The sequence below is a fragment of the Chlorocebus sabaeus genome, chromosome 11 (genome assembly GCF_047675955.1).
Source record: "Chlorocebus sabaeus isolate Y175 chromosome 11, mChlSab1.0.hap1, whole genome shotgun sequence".
NCBI lineage: Eukaryota > Metazoa > Chordata > Mammalia > Primates > Cercopithecidae > Chlorocebus > Chlorocebus sabaeus.
The window spans coordinates 13,099,067-13,126,565 of NC_132914.1; the positions used below are offsets into that span (position 1 = coordinate 13,099,067).

The 27,499-nt window shown below is 43.5% G+C and overlaps 1 protein-coding gene across 3 annotated transcripts; it reads right to left on the bottom strand.

Moving 5' to 3' along the window:
• Positions 1–27,471, bottom strand: MANSC1 (MANSC domain containing 1). 3 transcript variants are annotated; one of them, XM_037990334.2, is made up of 4 exons: positions 27,453–27,471; positions 14,575–14,897; positions 9,685–9,825; positions 1–1,647 (listed from the first exon to the last, which is right to left on the bottom strand). In XM_037990334.2, exons 2-4 carry the CDS (start codon positions 14,795–14,797, stop codon positions 716–718), a joined length of 1,296 nt encoding a protein of 431 aa, XP_037846262.2. In that variant the 5' UTR covers positions 14,798–14,897; positions 27,453–27,471; the 3' UTR covers positions 1–715. The 3 variants fall into 3 exon arrangements, with proteins under 3 accessions (XP_037846262.2, XP_037846261.2, XP_037846260.2); XM_037990333.2 differs by lacking the exon at positions 27,453–27,471 and adding an exon at positions 27,051–27,434; XM_037990332.2 differs by lacking the exon at positions 27,453–27,471 and adding an exon at positions 21,267–21,510.
• Between the last annotated feature and the right edge of the window lie 28 nt (positions 27,472–27,499).

Genomic DNA, 27,499 nt, shown 5'->3' on the forward strand with positions numbered 1-27,499 from the left:
TACATCTGGAATAAGTTTTATTGGAATTCATATAAAGAGAAAAGCAAATCCATTAGAAATTGATATAAACAGTTGATTTTATCTGGAACCAAGAATGTGAATTAATTGGAACCTAGCTGTCCTAACCTGTTTCTTTGCATAAAAGCCAATCAAATTTTTAGGTAGAGCTTTGTTTTCAGCGAATATTTTAAAGACAGATTACCCCCAAATTACCTGATTTGGTTCCCACTTCACTCCTCCTCAAAAACCAAATATAAAGCAGAAGGGGGCTGGGTGTGGTGACTCATGCCTGTAATTCCAGCACTTTGGGAGGCCAACGTGGGCGGATCACTAGGTCAGGAGTTTGAGATCAGCCTGACCAACATGGTGAAACCCCATCTCTACTAGAAATACAAAAAGTAGCCGGGCATGGTGGCACATGCCTGTAATCCCAGCTACTTAGGAGGCCGAGGCAGGAGAATCGCTTGAACCCAGGAGATGGAGGCTGCAGTGAGCCAAGATCGTGTCATTGCACTCCAGCCTGGGCAATAGAGCAAGACTCTATCTCAGAAAAACAAAAACAAAAACAAAAACAAAAAAACGAAAAAGGAAAGCAGAAGGGGGCATTTTCCCGTCTTCAGAATACAACCTCCTGCTAAGACCAGCAAGTCAGCAGAAACTCACTGCATTTGGGCTTCTGGTTACTCAATGAATTAAGAGACACTGAGTTCCATCCTTAGATGTCCACATAGATCCCATTGATCAAATAATCCAGTCTTGAGTAACGTTTCCTGCGGAGTGATTCCGAGAGGATTCTGCCCAGGAGGACGAGGCCTATCACCAGGAACAGGACACCAAAGAGCAGGGATCCGATAAGAAGCCACTTTTCAAATGGAAGGCCATACTGATTTTCTGGAACGTTGCCCTGGGAGGAACGACCTGGACTGGCCTCCCTACCTTCCCAGGAAGCAGTTTTATTCGCAGCGGAAGACTTCACATTTGACATAGAAAGTGCAGTAGGGTGATACACATTCCCTGTGTTCAAAGTTAGGTTGGAGATTTCTGTAAACGGTAGCGTTTCTAGGCTGCCTTTCAAGTCCGTAGGTGCCTGAAAGGTGGTAGTCAGAACTGCTGTTGTAGCCATTGCTTGGAGTGTAGCCACAGCCCGTGTAAAACCTGTAGAAATGAGGGTCGTGGGAGGCTGAGAAGTGACAGTGGTTACAGGTGGAGATGTGGTGGCCAGCTGTGGCTGGGAAGTCCCAGAAGGTGTCACTGAAGCATTGGTGGGTAGATGGATGGCGGGCTTTGGAGTCGCCGAGGTGGTATGTGGAGAGGCAACTGCCACTGTAGCTGGGAACACACTCACATTTTCAGGCAGCAGATGAGCTATTTCTTGATCAGAGGAAATCTGTGAACTCTGAGAATGGCCTTTTTCTTTATAAACAAGGAGCTGGGCACTTGCTTTGTCCATATTAAATAGTTTCTCCAAGTGATCTGAGGATCCAAACTTCTGAGAAAGTGTCTCTCTCCATGAGATATCGGTGGGCTTTGAATAAACTGTGTGATGACGGGCTAGAGGAGTGACTGCTTGTGAAAACTGGCCAGGTAAGAGAGAGTCTTCCTGGGGTAACTCTTGGCTTGGCAAATTTCTGGTCAAAGATGGAAAATCTGAAAATATGTGGAAAATAAAAGGAGGGCTTATATAACTCCATGCTAAGGTAGGTTAAAAAATATAAACATATCAGCTTGTTCAAAAGATCCCCAAACGGGTTGGGCATGGTGGCTCACACCTATAATCCCAGCACTTTGGGAGGCTAAGGCAGGAGGATGTATTGAGGCCAGGAATTCAAGACCAGCCTGGACAACACAGGGAGATCCTATCTCTTAAACAAATCTCCAAACCGTTGATACTTGACATTTCATCGAAATGTGTGCAAAATGGAAAAACACAAATTGCTAAATGAGAATCTGATAACGCCGCCTCTCCACCAGATGCTATGGTTTATTTCTAGCATGAAAGGACAGAAGATAAGAGAAATGTGCGGAGGAGGACCAGGCAAATTAAGGAAAAGGTGGGAGTTGCACAGCGGAGAAGCCGGAGAAGCTCAGCAGGGCAGCAAGAGGCTTAGGAAGATGAAGAGGGTTCTCCATCTTCCTAAGGGGTCAAGGCCAGGGAAAAAAGTGGGCCGGAGGGTGACCTGAGCAGGAAAGGCTGGCAGGGAGAATGTGGGGGAAGGTGTGGGTTTCTGCAGGACATACCAACTAAGACTGAGAGGACAATTGGGAAGCAAGTAATCATCAGGGGAGATTTCAGTGGGGGCATGGGCAGGCAAGAAAGGTAAGTGGAAGCCGTGGGAAATGAGGCGATAGAGCAGGAGAGAGGGAGCGGAATCCCTGTGATGTGTCTCTGACAGGGAGGAGGAGGAGGGGCCAGGCAGGGTCTGGTCTCCCCTCTGAGCACTGAGGCCACAGCAGCAGCAGAACAATGACAACAAAAACCAGAGACGAATGGTTCCAGCACTGTGCTCCAAGGACCGAGGCCATCTGGGAGATTTCACTTGGACTCTCAAAGATTAGAATTTTGGAGCCAATGTCGTAGGTCATGAGGACGATGGGACCAATATTTGAAATCATGATGACCACACTACAGACACAGAGAGCAGAAATCCATACAGTCCCAATGCCTGCTGAGGAGAAACCAGCCCCAGATCCTGCTCCTGCTCCAGGAAGCTCAGAATTGTGCCCCTGATCACACACCCCACTGATCACAGCTCAAAGTGGAAAGGGCTGTTCAAGCAATCAAGGGCAGGCAATGACCAGGTGAACTGCCGTGTATCACTGCTGCTAGGCTAACCATCTCTCGTAGACTAGAACTGCAGAAAACACAAGGAAAGAAGCAGAAGAATGTTCTGGCATCTCTCAGTCCACTCACTCCTGCTCTCTTGTCCTTTTCCTTCCTCAACTCACCTCCATGCCAGCTTCCAAACTGGTCCTCAGTCTCCTCTTTCCTACAAACGGATCCAGAGGCAGCTTCGGATTCATGCCATCTTGTGACTACTCTCTAAGCCTTACCCCTCTGAGAGGTTCTTTGCACTGTCACTTATTCATCCTTCTAGAACAGGGCTCAGCAAACTACGGCCTGATGGACAAATCTGGCCTGCCATCTGTCGTTGTATGACTTGCAAGCTAAGAATGGTTTTTACATTTTTAAAAAATTTTTATTTGTTTTGAGACAGAGTCTTACTCTGTTGCCCAGGCTGGAGTGCAGGGGTAGGATCTTGACTCACTGCATCTGCCTCACAGATTCAAGCAATTCTCCTGCCTCAGCCTCCTGAGTAGCTGGGATTACAGGTGCGTGCCACCACACCTGGGTTGTATTTTTAGTAGAGATGGGGTTTCAACATGTTGGCCAGGCTGGTCTCGAACTCCTGACCTCAGGTGATCCATCCACTTCAGTCTCCCAAAATGCTGGGATTACAGGGGTGAGCCACCATGCCTGGCCAGTTTATACATTTCTTTTAATGGCTGAAAAGTAATCAAAAGAATATTGTGGGATATAGGAAAAGTATACAAAATTCAAATTTCTTTATTTGAAAACCTAAAGTACTGGTGTGAAAAGTCTAAAATACTATTTGGTCCTTGGCAGAAAAAGTTGGTGGACATCTGCTCTAGGATATAGTATTCTACTCTAAAATAGAACTTGGGTCAAATTAAGTATATTTGAAAATATATATATATATATATATATATTTGAGACAGGGTCTTGCTCTGTCACCCAGACTGGAGTGCAGTGGCACAAACACAGCTCACTGCAGCCTCAACCTCCTGGGTTCAAGTGATCCTCCCACCTCAGCCTCTTGAGCAGCTGGGACCACAGTGCCATGCCACCATGCCCAGCTAATTTCTGTATTTTTTGTAGAGACAGAGTTTTGCCACGTTGCCCAGGCTGGTCTTGAACTCCTGGAATCAAGCAATCCACCCACCTCGGCCTCCCAAAGTGCTGGAATTACAGGTGTGTGCCATCATGCTTGGCCTATAATTCGTTTTAAAGTTAAAAAAGAAAAAGACTGTTTCAGTAAACACTCTGTGATGTGTGTGAAATCAGAACTTAAATATGGCCATTGACAAGAATGGCCAAAACAGCTGTTTTCTTTCTCAAGCATGCAAGCTCATAAATAAAGCAAAGCTAGGGCCAGTCCCACTTCTTGATAAGATTCCTCTGTTGGCAGAGGTCCTAGAACCACACAGGGATCCTCCACACCTGCTCCATTCACCTCACCCACTCATGTTTGCCATTGGGGCATGGCGCTTCCTCTCAGTCACGCAGAGATGAGCCACAAAGGGAGCCGCACAGCAGCTCTGCACCCTTAACTCCTCTTTGGAGTTTTATTTTCAAACGACTTCACTGAGTTGAAAAATGAGAGACTGACTATTACTTGGACCCCAGCTGAGCAAACAGACTCCCAACTTATTCTATGTCTGAATTATCCTATTCTTCCAGTCCTTGGTAAAAATGACATGCCATGAAGCTGCCAACAACAACAATAAAAGATTAAATACCAAACTGCAATGGTTTTAGAGAATGAACAGAATCCACTGTCATCTTTCAAACTCTTGGTCTGTAAATATTAGTCAATGGGATATAGGAAATAGAGGCTGGGCACGGTGGCTCATGCCTGTAATCCCAGCACTTTGAGAGGCTGAGGCGGGATGATTGCTTGAGGTCAGGAGTTTGAGACCAGCCTGGGCAACATACTGAGACCCCTATTGCTACAAAAAGTTTTAAAAAATTAGCCTGGCATGGTGGTGCATTATCTGTAGTCCCAACTACTCAGGAGGCTGAATGGAGAGGACTGCTTGAGCTCAGGAGGTGGAGGCTGCAGTGAGCCATGATCACGCCACTGCACTGCAGCCTGGGCAACAGAGTGAGACACTGCCTCAAAAAAAAAAAAAAAAAAAGAGAAAAGAAAAGAAAAAGAAATAGAGTTCTTCGGAAACAAACCACCAAACAGATAATCTGTATTTAATTTCACTCCAGGCAGGAGGCAGATAATTCATTTTTAATGGGGTAATATGAATTCATCAACATGGACAGATTCATAAACAGAATTACAAACACAACTTGCACACATCCTGTAGATATAAACGGTCCTTTGAATACTACGTCCGGGGTTGGTGCCACGTTGCCCCTAGGTGTCCATCAACCTGCTCAGGGACTGGCAACGCCCCCTGGTGGCTACCACAAGAACCGTTTAATTCTAATTTCACTTCGTTACCTTGACACTCGCCCTAAGAAGATTTATGCACATGCCAAGTCCCCTTTTATCCCATTTCCATTGGCAAGGATCTTCATCCCATACATGCTCTTTTATATGTGCATTACAAAAGCAACAACACTCCAGAAGTATTAGAAAACAAAGTCAGCTGTAATTTCTATCATCATATCCTAACAACAATTTATTTACACAATACTCTGCTTCGTGCTCCTGTTTGAGAGGATGTTTGACACATGAGGTTTCCCTGGCACATGAACAAAACTCAGACACAGCCTCAGCTAGGGGGCTAAGCAGCGTCAACACGCACGCACCCTGGGCAGTATCATTCCCCAAAGCACCTTATACTTAAGGCAGTCAAGAGAGAACCCTAGATTCCACTCCACCTAGATCCCATTCCACCACCCTAAAACCACTCAAGTTTCCCCCAATGCAGCAAATGGGGTCACCATTCATCTGGATGCTCAAGGCAAAAACTAGGGCTTGGCCTTGACGGTTCTTTTGTTCTGGTCCCCCAGACCCACACCACCAGCAGGTCCTGTTAGCTCTACTTCGGAACAGCCCATATGTCCATCTCTCCATCTCGCCCGCCACTCCCTATTTCTTCACCCAGATCTCACCTGCGCCTCCTAACCAGTCTTTCCATTTCCACTTTGCTGCTGCGTCACTGTCCATTCCCAAGAGGGCATCTATGGTGAGCTTTGAGAAATCACCTTTTTTTTTTTTCCTTTTTTCCCTGAGACGGAGTCTTGCTCTGTTGCCCAGGCTGGAGTGCAGTGGTGCAATCTCGGCACACTGCAACCTCTGCCCCCTGGGTTCAAGCAATTCTCCTGCCTCAGCCTCCTGAGTAGCTGGGATTACAGGTACATGCCAGAACACCTGGCTAATTTTTGTATTTTTATTAGAGATGGGGTTTCACCATGTTGGCCAGGCTGGTCTCGAATTCCTGACCTCGTGATCTGCCCACCTCAGCCTCTCAAAGTGCTGGGATTACAGATGTGAGTCAGGAGGTCAGGAGTTCGAGACCAGCCTGGCCAACATGGTGAGACCATGTCTACTAAAAATACAAAAAAAAAGTCAGGCGTGGTGATGCTTGCCTGTAATCCCAGCTACTTGGGAGGCTGAGGCAGGAGAATCACTTGAACCTGGGAGGCAGAGGTGGTATTGAACCGACATTGTACCACTGAACTCCGGCCTGGGCGAAAGAGTGAGACTCCATCTCAAAAAAATAAAAATAAAACTCCCAACAGCTTCCCAAAAAAACTCCCAGCCAGGCATGGAGGCTCATGCCTATAATCCCAGCACTTTGAGAGGCCGAGGTGGGGGGATTACCTGATGTCAGGAGTACAAGACCAGCCTGGTCAATGTGGTGATACCCTGTCTCTACTAAAAATACAAAAATTAGCCGGGAGTGGTGGCATACGTCCCTCCTAAGGTGGAGGTTGCAGTGAGCTGAGATCGCACCACTGCCCTCCACTCTGGGCAACAGAGTGAGACTCTGTCTCAAAAACAACAACAACAAACAAAAAAACTCCCTCCTATGACTTACAAGATGTTATGTGATCTGGCCCTGCCTGCTGTTTTGCATATCACTCTCTACATATTTCACAATGAGTCAACCAGCTGGGATTGGAGTGTTGGTTTTTCAAACACTCCAAACCATTCTGCCTGGGTCTTCCCCTGATCTCCTCACATGTGGCTCCTCGCTGTTCAGATCTCAGTTTAGGGGTTACATCTTTACTTACTGATTGACTATTCTACTGTCCTGTCTCAATTCTCTGCATAGCACTTGTGACTATATTTTTCTTGATTATTTATTTATTTATTGTTATTATTATTATTTTGAGATGGAGTCTCGGTCTGTCGCCCAGGCTGGAGTGCAGTGGTGCGATCTTGGCTCACTGCAAGCTCCACCTCCCGGGTTCACGCCATTCTCCTGCCTCAGCCTCCCGAGTAGCTGGGACTACAGGCGCCTGCCACCAAGCCGGGCTATTTTTTGAATTTTTAGTAGAGACGGGGTTTCACCGTGTTAGCCAGGATGGTCTCGATCTCCTGACCTTGTGATCTGCCTGCCTCGGCCTCCCGAAGTGCTGGGATTACAGGCATGAGCCAGCGCGCCTAGCCGATTATTTATTTATTATGGTTATTGTCTCTCTCCCCTAAAACAGAAGTTTCAGAAGGGAGAACCTTGTTTTCCTATTTTTTTTTAGAGACAGAGTCTCACTCTGTCACCCAGGCTAGACTGTAGTGGCACGAACGCGGCTCACTGCAGCTTTGACCTCCTGGGCTCAAGGAATTCTCCTACCTTGGCCTCCTAAGTAGCTGGGACTATAAGATCACACCACCATGCCTGGCTAATGTTTTAAATTTTTTGTGGAGATGAGGTCTCACCATGTTGCCCAGGCTGGTCTCGAACTCCTGGGCTTAAGTGATCCTCCCGCTTCCCAGAGTGCTGGAATTACAGGCATGAGCTACCACACTTGGCCAGAACCTTGTTTTTCATGTTAAGTGTTGTTTCCTTAAGGCATAGAAAGTACTTGGCACATAGAAGATGCTAAATAATATTTGTTATTTGTTGAATAAATGAACAAGTAGAATGTTAAAAATCAAGAGTATGATAACTTTCTAAAACTTAAATAAAAGAAAAATTGGGCCGGGCGCGGTGGCTCAAGCCTGTAATCCCAGCACTTTGGGAGGCCGAGACGGGCGGATCACGAGGTCAGGAGATCAAGACCATCCTGGCTAACACAGTGAAACCCCGTCTCTACTAAAAAATACAAAAAAATAAAACAAACTAGCTGGGAGAGGTGGCGGGCGCCTGTAGTCCCAGCTACTCAGGAGGCTGAGGCAGGAGAATGGCGTGAACCCGGGAGGCGGAGCTTGCAGTGAGCTGAGATCCGGCCACTGCACTCCAGTCTGGGCGACAGAGCGAGACTCCGTCTCAAAAAAAGAAAAAAAAAAAAAGAAAAATTGAGGTCGGATGCAGTGGCTCATGCCTTTAATCCCACCACTTTGGGAGGCCCAGGAGGGTGGATCACCTGAGGTCAGGAGTTGAGACCAGCCTGGCCAACATGGTGAAACCCCGTCTCCACTAAAAATACAAAAAAAAAAAAAAAAAAAAAAAAAAAAGCTGGGCATGGTAGTGGGTGTCTGTAACCCCAGCTACTTGGGAGGCTGAGGCATGAGAATTGCTTGAACATGGGAGGAGGTGGTTGCAGTGAGCTGAGATCGCGCCACTGCACTCCAGCGTGGGCGACAGAGTGAGACTCTGTCTCAAAAAACAACAATAAGGCTCACGCTTGTAATCCCAGCACTTTGAGAGGCTGAGGCGGGTGGATCACAAGATCAGGAGATCAAGACCATCCTGGCTAACAAGGTGAAACCCTGTCTCTACTAAAAATACAAAAACAAAATTAGCTGGGTGTGGTGGCAGGTGCCTGTAGTCCCAGCTACTCGAGAGGCTGAGGCAGGAGAATGGTGTGAACCCGGGAGGCAGAGTTTGCGGCGAGCCAAGATGGCGCCACTGCACTCCAGCCTGGGCCACAGAGCGAGACTTCGTCTCGGAAAAGAAAACAAAACAAACAGCAACAAAAAACCCCACTAAATTCTGTAATTCTGATTTTATGCAAATATTGTTTATGAAGGGTCCACAGAATTACTTAAGCAACATTATATTTGTTTTCACCTTTTTTATATGGATAATTTCAAAAAAAAAAGAAAAATTGATATTGAAACTATTTCAACTTGAAAAATTAACACGCCAAAGTCTCAGCAAAACATATCCCAGTAATTATATTAATTTTTTTGCTATTCATTTTCCATTCTGAATTAATATGTAAGTTCCATGAACGTGGAGACTGTACTTCTAGTGCTTTGCAGAGAATCTGGCACATGGTAAATGTTTAATAAATATTTCTTGAATGAATTGCCTTTCAGGTCTAGACAATAAAATCCAGTGAGTTTGATTTCAGATGAGATTGGGTGCCTTCAGGGTGATATGGCCATAAAGAAGTTTGATTTCAGATAATGTGATTATAATGGGAACTTAATAACAAATATACTAGAACTTTCTATATTAACACGAGTCTTCACCCTTTCAAAACAGTCACCCTGGAGACCTGTATACTTATTCCAGTGTTGCAGACCTTGTTCTAAAGACGTGCTTCAGAAATGTTTCATAAAAGGTTTGTATGCCTTTTATCTCATAAAGGTAAAAACAGAAACAAACCAGAACAAATACTACCATGCCTTTCATTGGAAATCAAATTTTGGTTTAATAAATTGAATTTCCAATCATGAGATTTTCTGTTATGTCTCAGTATGTGTGACCCTTTCTGGTAGTTTTATTTAGACTCTTGTAGAAAATCTTTCACATAAACCACAGTCTTAAGTTATTCCAGTCACAAAAGAAAAAGTATAATGCTTTTATTACCTCTAATTATCCTGTAACTCCTAAGTCCTTTTGCTGGTTTCAGTGGACAGGCTTCCTCATTGGGACAGAAAAATAGGTAGCAGTTGGGTCGTCTGGCTATTTTTCGAGTGTCGAAGATCATCAAGTTACATGCTTTGTCCCCTGCAATGAAAGGTTTCATAAGCATGATTTTGAAATGAGATTTTCTAAAGAGTAGGGCAAGCAGGAAAAACTTCACTTATTATGGAGTCCAACACAAACACCTTTGTTCATTTTGTTCACTTGTTTGCTGACCGCTGAGTCATTTCCTTTTCCTTAGTTTAGTCACTTAAGGCAATTTTAAAAGACACTGGGTTTAGCTTTTTTGTGTGTGTTATTTTGTGAAGAAGGAAGCTCCTGTCCCTCCTAAAGTCCAAGTCAAAGCAAAGTCTTTAAAGGCCAAGAAGGCAGGGTTGAAAGGTGTCCACAACCCCCCCACACACACACACCCCTGCATGTCACTCACCTCCAGCAGCCCAACACACTGTGGCTCCAGAGGTAGCCCAAATATCCTGGGAAGAGTGCTCCCACAAGCTTGACCACTCTGCCATCATCAAGCCCTGACTACTGATGTGCTATGAAGATAGAAGACAACCACACACTGGTGTTCACTGTGGATGCCAGGGCCAGCATTCTAGCACCAAACATCTGACACTCATGTGGCCAAGGTCACACCCTGAGCAGGTCTGATGGAGAGAAGGAGGCATGTCCTCCGCTGGCCCCTGCCCGCAATGCTTTACATGTTGCTTACAAAACTGGGATTTATTTTTATTTGTATTTGTATTTTGAGATAACGTCTTGCTCTGTCACTCAGGCTGAAGTGCAAGTGCAGTGGCATGATCTCAGCTCACTGCAACCTCCACCTCCCAGGTTCAAGAGATCCTCCCACCTCAGCCTCCCGAGTAACTGGGACCACAGATGCAAGCCACTACACCCGGATTTTTTTGTATTTTTTGTAGAGATGGAGTCTCTCTATGTTGCGCAGGCTAGTCTTGAACTCCTGGGCTCAAGCTGTTTGCCCTTGTTGGCCTCCCAAAGTGCTGGGATTACAGGTGTAAGCCACCGCACCTGGTCATCTCTTGGATTCTGAAAGCATATCAGATGCCTAATAAAGTCATGAGTGGAGTCAGTAAATTATCATAGCTATCATGGCTCCTTCCACACAGGATCCGAGTAGTATATGGAATACAATCTATCCTTTAATTTTTATCTGTACCATTCTTTGTGTTTTTCTTCCAATTGCCCCTCTCTCCTTGTCATGTTTGCTTTTCTATGTTCCTTCCTTCCTCACTTTTCACTCTTAACTATAATTTCTGGTCTCTTTTCTTTTCTTTTTTGAGTCAGGGTCTTGCTCTGTCATCCAAGCTGCAGTGCAGTGGAACAATCACGGAACACTTCAGCCTTGACCTCCTGGGCTCAAACAATCCTCGCACCTCAGCCTCCCCAGCAGCTGGGACTACAAGCATGCACTACCATGCCTGGCTAATTTTTTGTTTTTTGTAGAGGCAGGGTCTCACTACGTTGCCTAGGCTGAGTCCCTCCCCCTCAACCTCCCAAAGTACTGGGATTACAGACATGAGCTACTGCACCTAGCCGCTGGCTTCTTTTTCTGTTCCTCTTGTGTCCAACAGAAATCAAACTCTCGATTTATCATGGCCTAGATTAGATTTTTCCTCCATTTGGTATAGTCTCACACCTTTGGGAGGTCAGCATATCCCTGGTCAGGTTAAAGGTTAAGAGGCACATAGGCTAACTGTTAAAAACACATGCTCTGTTGACCATCACCACCACTGGTGCTAATCAGGTAATGGTGAGAGATCGACTCCAACTCCTCAGATGGGAAGGAAGATGTAGTTAGCCTCTGCCGGAGTTTTATCATGTCATATCCCCATTACTCAGAAAATAACAGGAGTACTCCTGCCTTTTCTTTCTCAACAATGTGATACCAGAAATACCTTTCTTTTTAGCACTTACGTAAAGGGGAGGGTCCATAAGCCTCAAAATTGTATGCAAGATATGGTGCCCATCGTGTTATGTGTATTTTTCTAGAGTATCATCAAGATATCATAGTGCCTTTTGAACCCTCAGTGGTTAAACCATTTCTCAATAAGTGAGGAAAATGTTTGAGATCCATTAACTGAGGTCCCAAGTACCTCTGCTTGTAGCAAAGCAGTAATAGGACTTCGGCTTATAGAATAAAACAGCAAACCCTCATTTCTTAGAATTGAGGAGAAATGCACGGCTTTGCTGATGCCTGTAAATACCCACACTTACAGTATTCAGTCCTGCTTGCAGGTGATCTTTCTATTTCACATACATGTCGATGTCAACATTTAAAGAAAAACTCGAAATGTAAATTAAACCTCTGTCATTTCCGTAAATTACTTGCACAAAGTGTTCCAAAACGCACTGCTCAATGAGACCATCGAAGAGATTTTTCCTCCTGACACCAAGTATACGGTGTCTTCTCCACACCATTTTGCAGCAATAACCACCTATCCTACTATTCAGTTCAATCCTGACACCAACTATCCAGAGCTGGCATCAGACTCCATGGATGATGGGCTCAGTATCACAAGACTGCCCTCACTTCAGAAGCCGGTAGAAAGTATCAGGTCTCCAGGTCACCCACACTTCTGTCTGACTTGGCTACTACTAATTCAGGGATTCCCTGATCCTACCCCCTCAGATTTGATAATTTGTAAGAACAACTAATAGAACTAAGGAAAATGGGGCCAGGCGCAGTGGCTCACGCCTGTAATCCCAGCACTTTGGGAGGCTGAGGCGGGTGGATCACAAGGTTAGGAGATCGAGACCATCCTGGCTAACGCGGTGAAACCCCGTCTCTACCAAAAATACAAAAAAGTAGCCGGGCCTGGCTTTGGGCACCTGTAGTCCCAGCTACTTGGGAGGCTGAGGCAGGAGAATGGCGTGAACCTGGGAGGCGGAGCTTGCAGTGAGCGGAGATCGTGCCACTGTACTCCAGCCTGGGTGACAGAGGGAGACTCCGTCTCAAAAAAAAAAAAAAAAAAAAAAAAAAAGAACTAAGGAAAATGCTGTATTTACTACTATGTTTTATAATAAAGGATACAAATGAACAGCCAAAAGAGGCTCCTAGAGTCCCAAGTACAGGAGACTTTGTTCCTGGGGAATTGGGGTGCATAATCCTCTTGACACTGGGATGTATTCACCAACTTGGATGATCCCCCATCATCTAGGGGTTTTTATGATAGTTTCATTACACAAGCATGACTGATTAAGTCATGGGCCACTGTGACTGAACTCAATCTCCGGCCCCTCCACCGAGGTGAGGCCTCACTAGCCCAAACTCAAGTATAGTTGAAAGGGGTTGGTTATGAATAACCAAAGGCATGCTCCCATCACTTGGGAAATTCCAAGGTCTTTAGGGGTTCTGTGCCAGGAACTGGAGACAAAGATCAAATATGCATCTTTTGAGACAAGGCCTTGCTCTGTCACCCAGGCTGGAGGGCAGTGGTTCGATCAAAGCTCACTGCAGGCTGGGTGCAGTGGTTCACACATGTAATCCCAGCGCTTTGGGAGGCCAAGGTGGGAGGATTATTTGAGGTCAGGAGTTCAAGACCAGCCTGACCAACATAGTGAAACCACGTCTCTACCGAAAATTGTAAAAATTAGCTGGGCGTGGTGGTGAACACCTGTAATCTCAGCTACTCGGGAGGCTAAGGCAGTAGAATCACTGGAACCTGGGAGGCAGGGATTGCAGTGAGCCGAGATTGTGCCACTGCACTCCAGCCTGGGCAACAGAGTGAGACTTCATCACAAACAAGCAAACAAACAAACAAGTTCACTGTAGCCTCAACCCCCTAGGCTCAAGTGATCCTCCCACCTCAGCCTCCCAGTAGCTGGGACTACATGCATGCACCACTATGCCTGGCTAATTTTTTACTTTTTACAGAGAACAGGGTCTTGCTATGTTGCCCAGGCTGGTCTCAAGCAATCCTCCTGCCTTGGCCTCTCAAAGTTCTGGGATTACAGGAATGAGTCACCATGTCCAGCCATTCACTAGCTTTTCTAGGCTCCTTGATAGCAAGGCTTTGTCCATCTTATTCAGTGTTTTCTCTCTAGCAACTAGTAAAGTATTAAGTACTCAATAAATTTAGTTTTTTTCATTTAGAGAACTTGGACAGGGTCATAAGTAAAATTGAAAAAAGACCACTGTTTTACTAAGATACACAGTATACTTCTCTTTTCAGTTCCAAGATTTAAATCCTAAAATGTACAAAGGCCTGGTTCAAACCTATGGGTCTCAGTTTCCTCCGGTGTCATGAAAAGGGGTCAGACTAAATGATTCCCCATTCCATTAGAGTTCTAGAAGCTGCAGTTACCTAGTAGTCAGTGGTTGTTTTTTTGGACTTATCCTATGCCATCAGCTCCAAGGAAAGAGACAAAGTGGAGGTTTTATGCTTCCAACTTAAAGATCAAATGCTGATTTTCCCATGAGATAAGAATTCTATTTTTTCTCTCAACTCCTTTTCTCTATTAACATTTTCTTTGTAATATCACACTGTATTCCAATACTCCATGCTGATGGCAGCTAACCATTTCAATAGGATTTTTGTTTTCAATATTCGAGATACCAGTTGGGATATAACACCAGTGATTCTCAATCTCTTGTGTACCCAGTCACCTGACAGATATATACATACATTCATCAATCATTTTTACTCAGCTTAGGGGATGGGAGGGCACACTTGTAGAAAATTCTCCAGTGTTTTTGTCACTTACATTCATACACTGTTGAGAATCACTGGTATAAGTTATTCAGCCACATCCCCCCGTTACTGAAGCCACAAAACATATGGAACAAAGGATTACCAATAAACCACTTTTTACCTGATACGATTTTTGTTGAACAGCAAGAATTAATGCAGTCTTCTTGAGTTGAAGTATATATGGGCTCATTGCCTCTGATTCCCTTAGAAAGAGATGACTGGATGTCAATGACAACATCTTCTAGACTCTTGTTGAGGCAATTCTGACTAGCAGACAGCCTTAGTGTCAAGAAGCAAATTATTACCAAAGTGTAGGTCAAGCTCCCTTTTCCCCCGAAGAACATTTTAAATTTCAGTTTAGTTTTGATCTTCAAAGGTCAAGGATAATCCTCCCTCTGGTCTTAGTTTGCTTTAAGAAGGTTGCACAGATGATGAAATTTCTCTCTAGAACAAAAATGGAAAATCATCAATGAGTTTTGTTTCTTTAACAAACAAGGGAAGAAACATTTCATTTTCTTAAAGTCAATGAAAAGGATCCACATACAATTTAGAGAAGAAACAAGTACTTTTTGTTTCACTTTTAGTAAATTTAAGACAACTTTTCGTTAAACATTTGGCAAATAACTAATAAGCATAAACATACTACCTCATCAATGCTTAAAAGCTGACAATGCTGATGAAGGAACAGGTATAGATAGTAGGCCTGCCTCGGAATTCTACAATCCTTCCCTCTTCTAACTCAGAGCAGACAGGGCACATAGTTCTAGTCATTGATGAAGCAGTAGTAACAGGTTTAAGCATATTTCCTTTCTCAGTAATAACAATCAGCATTTTAAAATCATCTACTAGGGGCTAGGCATGGTAGCTCATGCCTGTAATCCCAGCACTTTGGAAGGCTGAAGTGGGTGGATTGCTTGAGCTCAGGAGTTCGAAACCAGCCTGGGCAACATGGTGAAACCCCTTCTCTACTAAAAATACAAAAAGTTAGCTGGGTATGGATGCCTGTGCTTCCAGCAACTTGGGAGGGTGAGGTGGGAGGATCGCTGGAGCCCAGGGCATTGAGTCTGCAGTGAGCTGTGATTACACCACTGCACTCCAGCCTGGGTGACAAAGCGAGACCGTGTCTCAAAAAAAACTTAAAAAATAAAAATAGGTGACTAAGTGGTAGTATACTAAGTGGTAGACATTATACTAAGGAATTTACTACTCTTTTGAATTGTTACTCTTTAATTAATTTATTACCATCTTTAATCTTTATATCAACTGTAATGGCTAATACTGAGTATCAACTTGATTGGACTGAAGGATACAAAGTATCGATCCTGGATGTGTCTGTGAACATGTTGCCAAAGGAGATTAACATTTGAGTCAGTGGGCTGGGAAAGGCAGACCCATCCTTAATCTGGGTGTGCACAACCAAATCCACTGCCAGTGCAGCTAGAATATAAGCAGGCAGAAAAATGTGAAAAAGAGAGACTGGCCTAGCTTCCCGGGCTATATCTTTTTTTCTTTTTTTTGAGACGGAGTCTCGCTATCGCCAGGCAGGAGTGCAGGGGCGCGATCTCGGCTCACTGCAACGTCCGCCTCCCGGTTCAAGTGATTCTCCTGCCTCAGCCTCTCGAGTAGCTGGAACTATAGGTGCATGCCACCACGCCCGGCTAATTTTTTTGTATTTTTAGTACGGACGGGGTTTCACTGTGTTGGCCAGGATGGTCTTGTTCTCCTGACCATGATCCGCCTGCCTCAGCCTCCAAAAGTCCTGGGATTACAGGCGTGAGCCACCACACCCGGCCCCAGCTTGTATCTTTCTCCTGAGCTGGATGCTTCCTGCCTTCAAACATCAGATTCCAAGTTCTTCAGTTGTGAAATTCCTTGCTCCTCAGCCTGCAGATGGCCTATTGTGGGACCTTGTGATTGTGTGAGTTAATACTTAATAAACTCCCATATATATATATATATATATATATATATATATATATATATATATATATATATATATATATATATATAGTGTGTATGTGTGTGTGTGTGTATAGCTCTTCCATTAGTTCTGTCCTTCTAGAGAACCCTAATACAACAACCTTGCAAAAAAGCTATTATTGGCCGGGTGCAGTGGCTCCTGCCTGTAATCCCAGCACTTTGGGAGGTCGAGTCGCACGGGCGGGTCACCTGAGGTCAGGAGTTCGAGACCAGTCTGGCCAATGTGGTGAAACCCCATCTCTACTAAAATTACAAAAATTAGCTGGGTGTGGTGGCGGGTAGCTGTAATCCCAGCTACTCAGGAGGCTGAGGCAGGAGAATCACCTGAACCTGGGAGGTGGAGGTTGCAGTGAGCCACGATCACGCCACTGCAGTCCAGCCTGGGTGACAACAGCAAAACTCCGTCTCAAAAAAAAAAAAAAAAAAAAGCTATTATTTTCCTCATTTTATAATGAGGAAACTGAGACAGTCTTTTCTATTGCTGCTTCTCCTTAAGAAGTATCAAACCAGAGTTAGATAATTCTAATAATCTATTCTAGAAATTAGCCAGTCAGCAGGAGTAATACGCTGGCTCAGTTAAAGGAAACTTTAGGGGTAGATTTTCTTTTTGACAGCCTTAAAAATACAAAAGTCACACTATGTATAATGTCAACTCTATTGAGATGCTGGTTCTTTTAGGAAAAATAAATGTTAAACTGGCAAGACAATGTAATAAATTATCCTCACCTATCAACCTCCACATTTGCAGAATACAAATTGTTTGCTGAATGATAGCTTAGAGGAGAATTACTACTTCTTTAACCTTTGTTTATTAACCCCTTTGACAGTCTGAGGAAGCTTTTGCAAGACGTATTTAAAAACGCATAAAATGAAATATGTAGGATTCCAAAAGAAGCCAGTTATATTGAAAGAATGTCCCTACAAAATCCTGGTGAAAGAAATCAAAAAGGAGCTAATAAAGAGACATATTACATGTTCATGGATAAGACTTTATTTTGTTAAGATATCAGTGCTTCCCAACTTGAGTTACACATTAAACACAGTCTTAATCAAAAGCCCAAAGTTATTTTTTGGGTATCAACCAACTGATTTTAAAATTTACATGGAAATGCAGAAAAGACCTAGAACAGTCCAGAACACTAAAGAACAAAGTTGGAAGACTGATACTAGCTGACTTCAACACTTACTGTAAAGCTACAGTAATAAAAAAAGTATGGTATTAAAAAAAGAAGACAAATAGATCAATGGAATGGAATAGTAAACCCAGAAATAGACCCTCACAAAGACAGTCAACTGATCTTTAACAAAGGAGCAAAGGGGATTCAATAGAGAAAGGACAGTCTTTTCCAAAAATGGTATTGGAACAACTGGATATCCATTTGCAAAAATGAATAAATAAATCTAGCCACATACTTTGCACCTTTTGCAAAATTTAGCTCTAAATGGATCACAGACCGAAATGTAAAATATAAAACTATAAAATTTCTAGAAAATAACAGAAGAAAATCCTTGTGACCTTAGGTTAGGTGATGAGTTTTTAAATACAATACCAAAAGCACACTCCATGAAAGAAAAAAATGATGTTGGACTTCATTAAAATTAAAAACTTCTGCTCTACAAAAGATACTGTTAAAGAGAATGAAAAGATAAACCACAGACTTGGAGGAAATATTTGAGTTTTTTGTTTGTTTGTTTGTTTTTTGAGGAAATATTTGTGAAATACATATCTGATAAAGCAGTAGTCCATAGCCTTTCTGGCACCAGGGACCAGTTTCATGGAAGACAATTTTTCCATGGACAGGATTGTGGGGGGTATTGTTCGGGATCATTCAAGTGCATTGTATTTATTCTGCACTTTATTTCTATTATCACATTATAATATATAATGAAATAATTGTACAACTCACCATAATGTAGAATCAGTGGGAGCCCTGAGCTTGTCTTCCTGCAACTAAACGGTACCATCTGGGGGTGATGGGAGACAGTGACAGATCATCAGGGATTAGATCCTCATAAAGAGTGTGCAGCCTAGATCCCTCACATGCGCAGTTCACAATAGGGTTTGTGCTCCAAAGAGAATCTAAGGCCATCACTGATCTGACAGAGGGCGGAGCTCAGGCAGTAATGCAAGCAATGGGGAGTGGCCGTAAATACAGATGAAGCTTTGCTCTCTGGCCCACTGTTCACCTCCTGCTGTGTGGCCCATTTCCTAATAGGTACTGGTCTGTGGCCCAGGGGTTGGAGAACCCTGTGATAAAGGACTGGTATCCAAAATATACAAAGAACTCAAGTCAGCAATAAGAAAACAAACTCAACGGACAAAAGATCTGAGCAGACACCTTACCAAGGAAGATATACAGATGACAAATAAGCATATGAAAAGATATCTAACATCATATGTCATTAGGGGATTGCAAATTCAAACGAGATACCACTACCCACCTATGAGAATGGCTAAAATCCAAAAAATTGGACAATACCAAATACAAGGACATAGAGCAATAGAAATTCTTGCCTGGGCGTGGTGGCTCACACCTGTAACCCCAGCACTTTGGGAGGCCAAGGTGGGTGGATCACTTGAGGTCAGGAGTTTGCAATCAGCCTGACCAACATGATGAAACCCTGTCTTTACTAAAAAAAAAAAAAAATACAAAAATTATCCAGGTGTGGTGGCAGGTGCCTTTAATCCCAGCTACTTGGGGGGCTGAGGCAGAAGAATCACTTGAACCTGGGACATGGGGGTTGCAGTGAGCCGAGATCGTGCCACTGCACTCCAGCCTGGGCAACAGAGTGAGACCCTATCTCAAAAAAAAAAAAAAAAAAGAAGAAAGAAAGAAATTCTCATTCATTGCTGTTGGGGAATGCAAAATGGTACAGCCACTTTGGGAGAAGTTTGGCAGTTTCTTACCAAGCTAAATGTAGCCTTACCGTACAATTCAACAATTGTCCTCCCATGTATTCACTCAAATGAACTGAAACTTATGTCCACACAAAAATCTGCACTAGAATATTTATAGTAGCTTTATTCATAACTGCCAAAAACTAAAAGCAACCAAGATGCACGTCAACAGATGAATAAACAAAATGAGATACATCCATACATTGGAATATTATTCAGTAATAAAAATAAATGAACTATCAAGCCACAGAAACACAAGGAGGAATCTTAACTGCATATTCCTAAGTCAAAGAAGCCAGTGTGAAGAGATATGAATCTAACTATATGACATTCTAAAAAAGGCAAACTACAGTGGCAGTAAGAAGGTCAGTGATCACCAGGAGAACAGGAGTGGGAGGATGAATCAGTGGAGTGCAAGGGATATTTGGGGCATTGAAACTATTCTGTATACTATTGTAATGGAGGTTACATGTTATTGAACATCTGTCAAAACCCATAGAAATGTAAAACACACAGAATGAACATTATGTGAACTATGGACTTAGTTTTAAAAAATGGTAAAACAAAACAAAACAAAAAACCCAGAAACAAACCAGTATATGGTAATAAAACACAAGTCTAATACCTTTCTTGCTGTTTGTCAAAATTCTGTATACAGTAAAACAGTAACATTTATTGCTTCTAAAATGCCAGTTTCTATGCTAAGCACTTTATACATATCATGTTATTTAATCTTTACAGATCCTATGATTCTCCTCATTTTAGTTAAAACTTATAAAAAGTTGTGGGACATAATATGTGCTTTATTAACCTATTAAGTAACAAGTGGTCATCTAATAACTGCCATAATTTTGACGTATTAAGTATAAATAATATTTTGAAATATGTGCAACAAGTCATGTGATACAAAAATATCAGCAATATTTACAAGGGGCAAATCATAGCTACTGCTAATACTTTCTACTGTGGCTTTTGCTTACATTCCGTTTCAGAAGTCAGTGAAATAAATTTTTCCACCCGAGTTCACAGACATCCTGAATTCTATCCATGGATACCTTATCATGGACTCCCCAAGTTAATAAATCTGGCCAAAGTACTTAATACGCTGCCATATTTTGCAAGCCTCTAGAGAAACAAGAGAAAACCAGGCCAATACTTTATTTTGAATGGATTCTAATATAGCCTCTTTTCAAGCGTTTGCAAAGAAACCTGAACTATGTAAGGAGATGGGGCAGGAGTTGTTTTCAGTATGCAGCATTGAGAGAAGTGTTTAACAGTTTTATATCATTAAAGAGAATACCTCAGCAGTATTAGGTTAGTGACGTTTTCTAATCCATTATTATTTAAGCTTTAAGGGCCTGAAGTCGAGTTGAATCTTGTTGAAAGACGGGGGAAAAGGATACAGGTGGGTGAGAGAGGATGCCCCTGAGTTTTAACGCCTGCATACAAGAGTCGCTAAAACTTACTCGCACATAACTAGTTCAAACATTGGAAATCATCCTACAGCACACTATAATTTACCAAGATATTTATAACTGTATATACACACACACACACACACACTCTCTACAGAGAATTAGACAATTAGCAGTTTCAATAATGAATACAATACTACAAGAAAACAGGGAACATTTTCTCTTCCTTTGAGGAAATGCATGTTGCCTACTGAGCTATTCTTCTGCCTCTCCTTCTGATGTCAACGCAGAGCCAGAGCCATTTATGGCAGGTGCCTTGAGCGCGCCTAGAGGTCGCCTTTGGAATACTGCAGCGACTCAACGATCCTGCTCAGCCCTTATTGGCCCCAGCTGGTCCTTCGGATGCTCGGGTGTGGGTGAAGGAGCCTCGGCCCCTGGAAAGGAGGGGACCAACTCTCTCCGCAGGTGGCGACGTCGCCTGCGGCCGGTCGGGGGTGGGTATTGGGGAGACCCCTTTACCTGGAGGTGACAGGGCCCCGGGGCCCCTGCTGCCCTCCGGGTGCGAGAACAGCTCTGTCGCGCCCGCGGGACGGACCGGCGAATCCGCGCGGGGGTCTCGGCGAGGACCGCAGGGGATGCTCCGCAGCTCCCGCACCGGCCTGGCGGGTTTTGTGGTTAGCAAGTTCCTGCTTCCGTCGCAGCGACGGAAAGTTTACCGCGGGGGAAGGGCACGTTCCTGCCCTGCAACCCGGAGCTGCTTCCCGGCAACATTAGCGCGTCCCTCCCCGCGGAGGCTCCGGGCTCCCGGCCCCAGCGCTGAGCTCCACAGGGAGGTAGCGCCCCCCAGCCCCGCGCTCCCCGCCAGCTCAGCCACACCGCTGCGAGGAGGAGTGCGTGCCTCCCTGCTGGTGGCCCGAGGGTCTGCAGGTGAGCCTTGCCTGGCGGAGGCCGGAGCCCGCGCAAACTAAAATAATTGCACGTGGGGAAAACGTCAAACAGTACAAAAATATACACAGTGACAAGTCTACCCCTCACCCCCGTGCCCGTCTCCTAGTCTCCCTCTCCAGAGGCAACCACTGACAGCAGTTTTTTGATGTTCAAGAGCTTACGGTGCATCCTATTGGCATAGTTCTGAGAATCCTCTTTCCATAAAGGGAGGATGGAATCCTCAATTAAAGATGGCAATTCTTGAGTTAAATATTATGTTCAACACACACTTCAGCGAAGGTATTTGGCTTTCTGCAGGATTTATTGTTTGTAGATAGGATAATAATGGTGAAAATGCTGGTGTCTGTAACATATATTAAAACTGTATACCTAACACTTAGCATAGTGCCTGGTACACAATAGGCACTCAGTAAATATTTAACTAAAATATTTTTGTTGACTGAATGAATGGAAAACAACTGCATAGGGCATAGGTTATGGAAGTTTCTAAATTACTGCTGGCTCCATCCCCACCTCCATAAACACACAAATGCAACATTACTAAACCATTGACACTTAGTTTGTCATATGGTCTAACCTTTGACAGTATCTTCACCTCTGTTTTGAAAGAGCTTGCAGACCTGAAGTGCTATGCAGTTGCAAGTAAGTCTAAGCCTGTACACCCAACAGCTACACCCTAGTCTTAACCAATAACTACAGGAGGATTATGTTGACTGAGAATGCTTGTGAACAAAGGTCCATTGTGTGAAACTAACTCTACTTGTAACCAAAAGATGACTCTTGAATTACAATATTGTTAAAGCTAGGTTTGAAAGAGTTACCAAAGAAAAGGAAACTCCAGAGTAATTTCCCATTGCAGTGATTTTCCTGATGCAACAAGGGACTGATATGCAAGGGTGTTTTATCTCTACAGATGATATACACTTCAGGGTTCAGGGTGTAGAGCTATCAGTTTTTGAATCTCTCTACATGGGGTAATCCAGCTAGTTACTAAGTAGACCTTTCCATTATTAGAAACTTCATATTCAGTGCTTTAATACAATGAACCTGTTTTTTTTTTTTTTCTTTGTTTTGTGTTTTGTTTGTTTGTTTTTAAGAGACAGAGTCTCGGAGTCTCGCTCTGTTGCCCAGGCTGGAGTGCAGCGATCTCGGCTCACTGCAACCTCTGCCTCCCTGGTTATAGTAATTCTTCTGCCTCAGACTCCCGAATAGCTGGGACTACAGGCACATGCCGCCACACCTGGCTAATTTTTTTCTATTTTAGTAGAGACGGGGTTTCAACGTGTTGCCCAGGCTGGTCTCAAACTCCTGAGTTCAGGCAATCTGCCCGCCTTGGCCTCCCAAAGTGCTAGGATTACAGGCTTGAGCCACCAAGCCGGCCTGAACTTGTTTTCATTGAAGTGATGTTATTTTTTCAGGTATGACAGTGAACAAAGGATACTGATTAAAATAATGATTAAAGAAATATTTTCTATTGATATGTGTTTAATTTATAAATATCATTGATTTACTTATTCATTCATTTTTTGAGACAGGGTCTCGCTCTGTTGCCCACACTGGAGTGCAATGGCACAATCACCGCTCACTGCAGCTTTGACCACCTGGGCTCAAGTGATTCTTTTGCCTCAGTCTCTTGAGTAGCTGGGACCACAGATGCACACCACCACACCCAGCTACTGTTCTTAATTTTTTTTTTTTTTTAAATTTTGAGATGGAATCTCGCTCTGTTGCCCAGGTTGGAGTGCAGTGGCATGATCTCAGCTCACTGCAACCTCTGCCTCTCAGGTTCAAGCAATTTTCCTGCTTCAGTCTCCTGAGTAGCTGAGATTACAGGCTCATGCCACCAAGCCCAGCTAATTTTTGTATTTTTAGTAGAGTCAGGGTTTCCCCATGTTGGTCAGGCTGGTCTTGAACTCCTGACATCAAGTGATCTGCCCACCTTGGCCTCCCAAAGTGCTGGGATTACAGGTGTGACCCACCATACCCGGTGTTTTAAATTATTTGTATAGATGAGGTCTCGCTATATTGCCTTTGCTAGTCTCAAACTCCTGGGGTCAAGCAATCCTCCTGCTTTGGCCTCCCAAGGTGCTGGGATTACAGGTGTGAGCCACTGCACCTGGATTACTTAAAAAAATAAAATAAAAAACCTTTAATTTCTGGCCTGAGTCATAACTTAGAAATTATATCCATTGTCACTTCACTTCCTGAAGAGATTCTTGATACTCTTCTCTGAGGGTTAGAAGTCCCATCTATGTGGAGTTTAGATTTTTTTTAAAAGTAATCAGAAAACATGTATTATGCACCTGCAGGGGAAATTAAAGACCAATAATACCAATGGGATCTACCTTCAAGATGTTCATAGCTCAGAAGGAGAGTCAAGTAAATCAATGGCTGTGTAAACAATGGCTGTGTAAACAATAAGTGTGATGAAGGCCAGGTGTAGTGGCTCACGCCTGTAATCCCAGCACTTTGGGAAGCCAAGGCAGGAGGATCACTTAAGCCCAGGAGTTTGAGGCCAGCCTGAGCCAACATAGCAAGACTCCATCTCTACAAAAAATAAAAATTGGCCTGGTGTGGTGGTACACGCCTGTAGTTTCAGCTACTTGGGAGGCTGAGGCAGGAGGATCACCTAAGAGCCAAGGAGGTAGAGGCTGTAGTGAGCCATGATAGCACCACTGCTCTCCAGCCTGGGCACCAGAGTGAGACCCTGTCCCTGCCCTCCCCAAGAAAAGAATAAATGTTATAATAGAAGATGGCAACTAAAAAGGCTCAGAGAAGGGACATCTGATCCCAATTTCTGGGAGGAGGTGTTAGTTAATTATTGAAGAATGAAGTTATTAGCAGATGAGGAGGAAAAGGCTGAATATTTCAGGAAGAGGAAAGTGCATGACCACAGGAAATTCAGCCTGTTAGGAAGGTTACCAGTGTACACAGAACAGAGAGAGGGGCTGGGGTCAGAGCAGGAAGGTTTTCATGTTAAATCTTAAATTTTATCCTAAAGGCATGGGGAGTTCTGAAGGTTTTTTGCAGTGCAGTGACAGGTCCAGAGACCTAATTAATATTCTAGAAAATTCTCTCTACCTGCCACAGGAGGGATGGATTGAAGGATGTGAGGCCAGAGGCCTCTCTTCCAAGAAATGGAAGTGATAAGGCCCTGAAATGGGCATGGAGATAGAGGAGAAATTAACAGAGAGGCTCTCCAGGATGCAACAATTGGTTGGATGTGGTGCTGAGAGTAAGCAGGCTTCTGGCTTGGGAGCCTGGTTGGATAGGAGTAACAGGTCATATAAAGACATGGGAAGAGGAGTCAGTCTGGAGTGGACAGACACATGATGAGTTTTGAAAACATGAGTCCTGGTTTTATAACTTACTAGTTGTGTGACCAAGAATAAATCACTTAACTTTTCTGTAAAATTAGGAAAGTGTTATCTACTTTATACACAGATCATAATATAGACCTTTTTATGTAGGTCTAACATATAGACCTGTAGACCTGTAAACTCAAAAAGGTTGTTCAATTGCTAGTTATTACATATACAACAACATAGTCTGCTGCTCACGTAGAAGGAATTTAAAAGGTGCTAAAAGACATCAATCTCAAATGTTTCCTAGCTATAAAGCTCTTCCAGCAGACTCCTTATGTTATATAAATGCTCATTTAATTTTCTTGCCACCAGACTGTAAGTACAGGGGCTGGGCCTTGTTGAATTTTTTATTCTTAGTGTGTAGCAAGTGCCTAGAACATTTCAGGTTCCCAAGAAATGTTAAGCCAGTGAAGAAAGGAATTTTATCTTCATATGTTCTTTTTCTGAATATAGCTTTATGGATATAGAATTTGCATACCATACAATTTACCCTGGTAAAGTGTACTCTACGGTGGTTTTTAATATATTCAGAGTTGTGCACTCATCATTACAATTTTAGAACATTTTCATCAACCCCAGAAAGAAACTCCATACCCAGTAATAGTCAGTCTACATTTCCCTTCCACCTACCCCTCCTTGGCCTTAGGCAACACTAACATATTTCTCTTTCTGTAGTGCTCCTCCTGGACATTTCATATAAACGGAATCTACAATATGTGGTCTTTTGTGACAGGCTTTTTTCATATTGAATAATGTTGTCAAGGTTACTCTGTGTTGTAGCATGTATCAGTATTTCATCCTTCCCTTATTTTGGCTGAATAAATATTCCATTACATGGATATACCATACTTTATCCATTCATCAGTTGATGGGATAGAAGATCTTTTTAAGAATGAAACGTTTACCCAAAAGAAAGCATAAAAAACACCATTACATCAGTATGGACTGGTGTATGGAACACAAGGCAAATATACTTTTATGTGGAAAGGGGGAAACAAGAGCCAGAATGAGTTATTCTCCATTCCTCACCCCTTTTACCTCTTCTCTCACCTAACCCTCAAAGAGGAAATCTGGGAGGCAAAGCAAGGACTCTCCAAAAGGCAATGGTCTCACTGCTTAGTGGGCCCTTCCCAGTCCCATCAGCCTGGTGTGGTTTATGTAAACCTGAAGACTAGTCAGACACAACCTTCTAGAAGCCTGCCCTGATCTCTCAGGCAGTTTTTCGTTCTATTTTCATATTCCCAGAGACCACTGTACTTAGATTCATTTGCATTTTTCTCATTGTATTGCAATGGTGAGGAAAGAGCATTAGACAGTCCTAAATAGTTCCACCACTTACCACCTGCTGACCATGGAGGAGTCACCTACTTACCGGCTGCAGGGTTGTTGTGAAAATTAAATAAGGTAAAATAGGGGAAATTATTGTGATATAGTAGAGTAGAAGGGACTTAAAAATCATTTAGTCTACTTGACACTTCTTCTGAGACTGTATTTTATGCATATAAAATCTCAAGGCATTTACTTGAAAAAATTTTTTTTTTTTTTTAAGAGACGGAATCTCGCTCTGTAGCTCAGGCTGTAGTGCAGTGGCGCGATCTCGGCTCACTGCAAGCTCCGCCTTCCAAGTTCACGCCATGCTCCTGCCTCAGCCTCCCGAGTAGCTGGGACTACAGGCGCCAGCCATCACGTCCGTCTAAATTTTTTGGTATTTTTAGTAGAGACGGGGTTTCGCCGTGTTAGCCAGGATGGTCTCTATCTCCTGACCTCGTGATCCGCCCGCCTCGGCCTCCCAAAATGCTGGGATTACAGGCGTGAGCCACTGCGTCCGGCCTACTTGAAATTTCTTAACGCAAACAACGTAATATAAAATGAGTTGCAAAGTTCGGAGAACTCCAGAGCCAGCTAACTCCTTGATGGCATTGCATTGCTAGGTCTACTTCCTTGCCCTGGTAAAAGTGGCAGTTTCCTTTCTGGATTACTCCCTCCTCACCTTTTGTTAGTTTCAGAGTGACTTGTTGATAACTGTCAAGGTCCCCAGAAAGTGCCTAGCCAGAAAGGTTCTTCACTTCTCTTTAAAGATGTGCACGCCCTAATACGTGAATCAGCACTTTCTATTAATTTTTTCTCTCATTTCCAGCTGCTGCCTTCACCGCCTTCTGGTATTTTTTTGTTTGATCGTCCACTGCTAAACTCCCAGCTCTTCAGAATTAAAAATGAACTTTGCATCCACGCTCTTGTGGGTTCGAATCCTGGGTCTATCTAGCGTCTTTTTCTCCATCTGTAAAACGGGGTTAAAAATACCTTGTTTGTAAAGTTGTTCTCACATGTGGGTATTGAAGCGCTTAATAGCGTGGGTGGTGTTTGCAAGGCGACGCAACAGGAAAGGGCTTACCCTTTTCGGCAGTTCTGGCTTCAAGGAGGTCAGGCCCTTTAAGGTGG